Below are 8,585 nucleotides of genomic sequence, written 5' to 3'. Positions count from 1 at the left end.
CTACGTTCACGGAGTTGCAGAAGATTTTACTTCTTGAGGAATCTCTCACTCTCACTTCGTTCCTCTCTCTTATTCTCTCTCTTTTACTCTCTCTCTACATCGAGATACACCGAAGAAACTGTACACCGAGATGCAGCGAAGAAGCCAAACTTACAAAAGAAATAAACTCAATTTTTCTTCTGCCACAAGCTACCAAGAAAAAGCCAAGGGAGAACAATCTTCTTATTCTTCTTTTTTCTTCCTTCTATCGCAAGGAACTACTTCTTGCACTTCTCTTCCTTCTATCCTGAGGAAGCCCGAAGAAGAACACCAACCATAACTTCAAAACTTTCTTCTATTCTATTCGCAACTTAAAGGAGACGGGAGGCGGGAACGATTCACGACAACAGAGAGGTGCGACTCTTTGCGAATCAAGACCAGGGAGCCGCGGGAACAGGTATCGCGACAGTAGAGCAGGAGCAATCGCGATGTTTCGCAATCGAGCCCAACAGGCGGGAGCGAGATAGGAATCAGGCTCCAACGCTTAGCAAATATGTATTTCATTCTTTTTTTAAGTTAAAACAGTAGTATTTTTTATGTGATGCGAAAGATTTGAGGGGTACAACATTGAAACAGTCAAGTTTAAGAGTCAAATATGTAAATACAAAAGAATTTGGTAGTATGCTTGTAAATACATCTAATTTATATCTGTTCTTTTATATTTAAAAGTACGTGTATTTTGATGATTTTCTATGCCAAAATAAATAAGAGGACTAAATGATACTGTATATCTCACTATAGAGAATATGATCGATGTATTGAAGAAATTTGGGCTTCTGACATGTTTTATGTATTATTGAAGCCCTCTTTTTGTTGTTCCGTCATAGTATTTTTAAAAGTACAGTCATCCATCTAATCTTTATCTATAGAAGCTATAATTGTCTTTGCATGAGAAACAACTGCAGCAGCACAACATATCATTCAGACAGACTGATTGTCGTCCTCGCAGAAGTTTCCTTACAACAATTGTGAAACTGCTTCCTCCACAATTTCACTGGTTATATTTTATTGCATATGTTTAAATCATTTATTTCAACACGTAACGCAGTCATTTGAAAATAATTTATACTCTTAGACCACACTAATGATTATTTTAATGCATCGCGTCATTCTAATTTATTTCAACACGTAACGCAGTCATTTGAAAATAAACCACACTAATAATTATTTTAATGCATCGTGTCATTCTAGTTTGCATCAAACTATCAAAGTATTTATATTTAATTATACTTTTTTAAAAATAGTCATTATTCTCTTAGGAGGCATTTGGGATGATTTTTGTATTTTATTCTTCATTTATTATTTTTATTTTATTTGAATAAAATATATTTGCTTGTGATAATTATTTTTAAATTAAATTTATATATTTTAAAATATAAAAATAATATATACAAATTATAGTAATTAAGTATGTTTTTAATACGGAGACGAAAAGGAAAACAGTAAACGGGCCTTTAAGAGCTACAGCCGATCTCTAAATAACATTGCATTTGTATGACAAAATAAATTAATTCTAATAATATTTGGTTTTTCTATATTTTCTCTCTGAACTCTTATTATTAAATAAAATATGAGAGAAAATAAAAATCTGGAAATATTTCTAATCCTATTTTTTATTACACCTAATAACTTATAAGTTTATGCCATTATTATTTTTATGATAAATTAAGAGATGCCAAACATAAGAGCCCACCGACAGAGAAAAATTTTACGTACGTAAGATGTACGCAACGCTGCGGACGTCAGTAACTTACAAATATGTTACAAGGAATGTATTAGAGGGTTATATCTGCGTTATACCCCTGGTAATCTCTTTATAACCCACTTTAACCTACAAATATATTGAAACAGAAGCGCGAAACTTATTAGAAGGTATAAGTAGGTTATAGGGGTATAACACATGTAAATTTTTTTCGGCCGACGGGACCAAAAGACCAATTAGGAACCTACTTTTTTTTAAAAAGATTGGATTTTACTTGTAGAGTTATTTTTTGAGATATTTAAATAAATACATTACATCAAATTTATCTTTATTAATTAAATTGTCAGGTATTATTCTTTAGTCTAAAACTATAAAAATCTTAAATCCTAAAGAGATTTATAAAAGTAAATAATATTAGATGAAAATTTATTGAGAACTTTAATACTCGATGATAATTTAAAAATTTTAAGACTATAAAGGGCAAGAGCATCTTTCTCCGGAGCTGATTTCAGTGGGGCTATGCCGCATCAATGGCGAAGCTGGGACCAGAAGCATCAGATCCTTTTCTTCAGCCAGATCCAGCGCCAGGATTCCTCTCTTCAACTCATCCACCACCACAGGACCCCCACCCCGTTCCCTATACCCTCCTCCCCGTCTTCCCCGGCAGCCACATTCGCCGCCGACCTCAGTGCTGCAATTATAGCTCCTACCTCCTCATATCCGCCGCCATCTTAGCCCTCTTCGGCCTCACCCTCTTCCTCATCTGGCCTACTGACCTTGACCTCCATGTTGCTCGCATCCGCCTCGACCACGTCCGCGTCTTCACTGACCCCAACGACACCATTTCGATTGATCTCCGCCTCCGAATTCGCGTTCGCAACCCTAACTTCTTCTCTCTTCACTACGACTATGTAGCTGTCGCCATCGGATACCGCAGCGAGCATCTCGGGTCCGTTCTGGCTGCCGGCGGTAAAATACGGGCGCGAGGGGTTTCTTACGTTGACGCTGAGCTACGGATCGACGGTATTCAGGTGATTCATGATGTGTTCTACTTGATTGAGGATCTCGTTAGAGGATCGATCCCGCTCGAAACTGTTAGTGAGGTCAAGGGGCTGCTGCACCTTATTTTCTTTGATGTCACCATCAAGGCAAGTTAAACTCCATTTTTATCCATTTTAAGTCATAATGTTTGCCTCCTTGTTTTTTTTAGGTCGAAGTTCAACGCTTTTTTTGTAAATGATTACATGCAAGTAAAATTACACAGCTAGGATGAACATTGCATGTTTTGAAATGAATAAAGATAGCTAGTTTGTAGTTGTCTAATCACATATATAACTTTTAATGAACTTAATTTTAAGCTGGCAATTTACTTTGAGGACTTTAATTGAAAACTTCATTGGCAAATAGACTTCTCCCATGGTGTCTACAATTTGTGTAATAAAGGTCGGGTTTAGATACAATTGTTCTAGTAACTCATTTAGATGAGTATTGACCACTTATTTATATAGCAAAATACAACAACCACATAATATTATCGAACATAACCTCAGTGTCTACTAACAGAGGTTACTTTATTATGAACTAATTGGGTAGGACTATGCTATTATAGGTAGGTTGCAATAATTACATAATTTTTTTCAACTTTGCAATGTTAATGTGGGTTACTTCAAACTTGTGAGCAGAACAAAGTTCAAGTTAATGTTGAATTATATTATGCATATTAGTATAATAAATTGGGTTATAGAGCTTGCCTTTGAGAGCTAAGGTGGCGTGAACTCTTCTTTCATTATTCTACAAGATTTGCTTGCCTAAAGGAGTCACTAAATGCTATAGTCCCAGGCATTTGAAGTTGCTATTTGTTAAAGTTCCAAAACTTATGAAGCACGAATATGACACAACATGGATATAAGTAAGTACATGTCATAGTTATAAAAAATAGGCATGGCACTTTGTTAATATAAAAAATCTAATAATTATTAATGAAAAAATATGTTGTTAAAATACCTGATGTCAATATTTTGTATTATTGAAAAGAGTCTAAACTTTGATTATTAAAAAGTATGAAAATAAAAGAATATATAATTTACAGAGAATTTGAGAAGAGCAAAAAAAACATAGAAATATATCATAGTTTTAATATTGTTTTTTGGAAGACAAAGACTAAGGCCGTATATGAGTATAGAAAGGGGTAGAAAAAGTCGTTGAGTTGAAGAAAAAGACTTTAAAGGTAACACAACAAAGTTTGAGAGTGATGGGATAGCGGAGCAAGCTTGGTAGTGATGGAATCATAGCTAGATGGATAAACAAGTTGAAGATCAAAAGCAAGATGAATTAGAGGCGGGGTGGCAGGTGAGCAAGGGCTAAAAAAGGCTTATTACAAAGAGTTGAGAATAATTAATAGAAAATGAATAGGATGATGGTCAAAATCAAAGGTTTAAGTTGATATAACAAATTGGAATGACAGTGATTGAACCAACAGGAACTTGCTTGTCGCATGTTGCACATGCCATATTCCTGGGTTTGTTTGGTCACCTTCAATTCTAATATCAGGAAAAAAAAAAGAAATTTAGACATGTCTTTATATTTGTTAGACTTGTAGAAGGTATGTCCATATTTGTTGTGAGGAGGAAAGAAATTCTGAAGCATTCATGCTTCATAGCCTCAAATATTTAAAATTTCACTAATTACTACAATATCGAGAGTATTGATTACTGAAGTCTTATAACTATCATTTGGTGCCTCTATTTACCATAGTAATTGGGAACCATTTGTTGCCACATATTGATTTTTCTATGGGTATAGAAGTCTAAAAATTAAAAAACATAAATTGATTTTTTATATTTGGGTGCCCAGTGGAACTTGCTATTTTTAATTGAATCACTGAAAATTATGAGGAATTTCTTACTTCGCCTTCTTCTTGGGCTATATATAGGAATCTATTAGCATGTAAAATTATTGAACATTGAGTATTAATACAAAAATTTAATTTTCTCAATTTATTTGTGTGTTGTTGGACATATTTTTGAGCACTTTGCTCGTCTTAAATACTACTTGTGGGATAGGCCTTCTTATGTTGGCAGAAGGTATGAACATTATTTTATTTGATTTATATCTTTGTTATAGTTATTAACTTCTAGTAATTTTTGTTTTGTTGGTGATGAAATTTTCTTATAGTTTGATATGTGTTAATTTTTCTGTGCAAATTTCAATCATTGTAAATTTTGTATTTGCTTTCAATTTTCTTGTGAACTTTTATAGTTTGGCGATTATTTAATTTATCATTTGGAATGAATGAATTATGATTTTTATTTTGCGAAATTGATTAATTATTTCTTAAATTATCCTATGAATTGCTTCTTTTGATTTGTTTGTTTGTGATCTCATTACAGGTTTGCATCAATAAAGCCTAGGCATAAGGTGCTGCATGTCAATTATGATTGCGTCATCATGTTGATTAAAAGTAGAACATAATATTTGGGTCAATTAAAATAATAAATGATGCAACTGAAACAAAATTGGGTAAGTTATGGTTCTAGATGAACATGATATAACTATAACGAGGTTTTTATTAAGATATGTATTTTTTTACTTTTAATGAGAGACATAATCTTGTCGAATTTTCTACTTGGATTGAATTATTTATATTTTTTTTCAAGGTTACTAATTCTTTAATTTTTGAATGATTTAAGCTTGCTAAATCAAAATTCAGAGCCGTGCCTTATCATTTTGACAAGATATTGCCAGTGAAACTAAACCTATATGTGCTAAATCTAAGACATAAATTTAACAAGAAAATCTTTGCAATTTTATCATTTTGTGAATTTAGGGATCAATGATGCGGACTATTTTAGCTTTGTAAACAGAAGGACTATAATGTGTCTATGCATACTATGATAGGTTTATGAGTCTTGTAACTAAACATCATTTATCTTGAGACTATTTTATTAGTATTTTTTATTTCATTAAAGAATTTAGTTTAGGTGAGAGATTGTAAATGAATTCAGCTATAATTCCCTAAATACCTGCATGTGGCTTTATCTAGATTTTTGTATATTCTGCATATTAATGTTCTACCTCACCAGCAACTAAAATCTCGGAAAATAAATCACTTCCTTCCCCTTGAAATCATACTATCAAAATGATTTGAGGTGGCGCTCAATGTTAGGGTCAGCTTATAGATTATCAAAGGGATAGATTTTGATAGCCTATGACGACCATTTTTGAAGAAAAGTCTATTTTATCAATGCGAGGCTTGAATCTTCTTTTGTGTGATTTATTTATTTGTTTTTTCTATTAACTTGCTTAGTGAATGGTCTATTAACTTGCTTAGTGAATGGTGTGTGTGTGTGTGATTAAAACTTTGTTAAGTTGATCAGTGCAAGCTCATCTTTGCAATACGAATTTTAATCTTTTCAGAATACCATATTTGCTCTTCGTTTTATTATGGGGTTTCAAATTTTGATGTTTTAAATTATCATTGGATAAAACAGATCGTGTTAATCAAGTATGAGTAGAACTACTTAAGTTTGTGATAGGTAGATCTCAGGAAAATCTAATTTTTATTTCTATTTATTCCATCTTCCTGGCATTCATGTTTGCTTCTCTATGATGGAATGTGGATGTTAACATCTTTTTTTTTGGGGAGATTCTTATCTGTTTCACGCTCAGTATTATTTCTTTAGGACCTAAATTCTTGCACCTTTATTTGATCTAGTTTCCAAAGGAGCATAGTTTTTTGTTGGATATTTGATGCTCTTTCATTACAAATTATCGTTATGGAATGTTTACTCATTTTTAGCATTTGAACTATTTGTATCCATCACTGAAATCCAGGCAGGATGCATGTCTTATTGCTTGAAGCGTTAAAGTAGGATGCTCTTCTAAACATGTCTCACCAATGACATCTGTCTGAGAGGTTTGTAAAGTGTGATGGCCTCATCTGAAGTGCTAGGAGAGTGCTAAAACACCTTTAATAACATTAATCTGGTTGAGTTAGTTTTCTAACCTGGGCTTGAACTTTCTAAAAGCTATTTTAAATCACATTAATTTCTAATTGTTCATTTAAGAGTTAACTATTTATGAAAAAACTGCGCTAAAAGGGCCAAACTAGGTAAACTCAATGAACTGAAATGGATATATGTTCTACATTTATATGAGATAGTTGTTAGAGTTGCGAATCATTTAAATTAGCTTTTGGAGATTTAATCAGACATGCTGTTATCTTTCTAAGTGGGGAGCCAAGCTCATTGTAGATAGAGACAAGAAAAATCATATCGTTATAGTACCAAGTTATAAATGCGTCCTTTCTGTGAAACAGTGAATCTCTTACCTCACTATATACTCTAATTTTATTTGAAGAAAAAAAAATTAACTATACTTCTGCAAAGAAAAAAATCTTCAAAAAGGGATGATGTACTGCAAGAGATGCTCTAAAGTAAATAAGTTTTGTAGCTATCTTCATTTTTGCTCAAGGTGAAAGTCGTGCAGAAGCTTGTGATTCATTTAACCTATTCAGAATGACAGTTTCATGCAGTTTTCTTCTATTCGGTGTGTACTGAGTTGAGTAGAATAGTATAGAGTTCGTGTGCCTGTACTGTTAGGAATGTTCTCATAATTTTCTCCTATTATAATTAATGAAAACATAATGAAAAATTTTGGGTTAGGACATCTTGACCATATTTTACCTAAGATAGGATTCAAGCTTAATTAATTAGTTTAGTGAAGAGTGCAATATAAATTCTACATGTATTGCTATTATCTCAAATTAAATCCAATGATTTTGAACGGCTTCCTAACCAAAAGTTTGATTATGAAATCTTTAAGACCATTGTTTTCCAAACATAAATTCACTTTTAAATTACTCGCTTTTTTACCAGCTATCACGATATTTTTGTTTTCCTCTCGTGACAAGGCATGAAGAAAAATCAGACTTTTGGATGTCCATAATATTTTGTGTTCATGTTATCATATGATTGTTGATCTGGATTATTCTTTCTTGCATGTTTGATCATTAGGATTATGTGTGAGGAAACATGGACATCACGAATAATGGAACAATAATATTAAATAGGCCATTAAATAGAAAAAAATTAAAAAAAGGGCTATCACGATAATATAATAAGTTGGCCTTCTCATATTTTAATTCATTTTATTACTCCTCAATCTTAATCTTTTACTTAAGTATCGTAAAATACAAAATGCTTCTGAGGGCTATCACGATAATATAATAAGTTGGCCTTCTCCTATTTTAATTCATTTTATTACTCCTCAATCTTACTCTTTTACTTAAAGTATCGTAAAATACAAAATGCTTCTGTAGCTTTATGGTGGTAGTCGTAGCCATATTCATCTGAGATTATTCTTGTTCGTCTATTGAGCTGGGCTCCTTTTATGAGTTCAAATCCAATTGATTTGAGACATAGATGCATTGTACTTTAAACCATGAACTTCTCTAGAGTTGCACTAAAGTTTGTTAATTTCAATTGGGTGACTCTAACATAAGTTGACGCATTGTCAGTTTGTGTTCGAAAAATTTATAGAAAGTGGGATCAAGGTTTATCTTTCATGAAAATATGCATGACACGGGGCTCCCTTCTTCCTTTCCCTCCTCTCCTTATTACTTCCTTTCCTTTTCTTCCTTGCCCTTTCTTTTTCTCTCACCTTTTCTTTCTCTCCCCCTCAACTTTTCTTCCTAAGCATTTTTCTATTTTAAATCCTTTCCCAACACTTGAATTTCTAAGTTGATTCTCCTTCCTTATTTAAAACTCGTTCCTGAAATTTGAAATACCTTTTTATTCTTTTTGCTTATTTTAAGCATTTCATAAAATCTGAAATCTCTTTTTAA

At 32.5% G+C, this 8,585-nt stretch overlaps 1 protein-coding gene across 1 annotated transcript; it reads left to right on the top strand.

Annotated features, from left to right (window-relative positions):
* The first annotated feature begins 2,227 nt into the window (after window positions 1-2,227).
* Window positions 2,228-5,249, top strand: LOC110024579. The gene is made up of 2 exons (XM_020724625.1): window positions 2,228-2,889; window positions 5,131-5,249. The coding sequence occupies exons 1-2, from the start codon at window positions 2,272-2,274 to the stop codon at window positions 5,149-5,151; spliced, it is 639 nt and encodes a 212-aa protein (XP_020580284.1). The 5' UTR covers window positions 2,228-2,271; the 3' UTR covers window positions 5,152-5,249.
* The last annotated feature ends 3,336 nt before the right edge of the window (window positions 5,250-8,585 follow it).

The sequence above is a fragment of the Phalaenopsis equestris genome, unplaced genomic scaffold (assembly GCF_001263595.1).
Source record: "Phalaenopsis equestris unplaced genomic scaffold, ASM126359v1 Scaffold000258, whole genome shotgun sequence".
Taxonomy (NCBI): Eukaryota; Viridiplantae; Streptophyta; class Magnoliopsida; order Asparagales; family Orchidaceae; genus Phalaenopsis; species Phalaenopsis equestris.
This window is presented reverse-complemented; position numbering and strand designations above follow the sequence as displayed.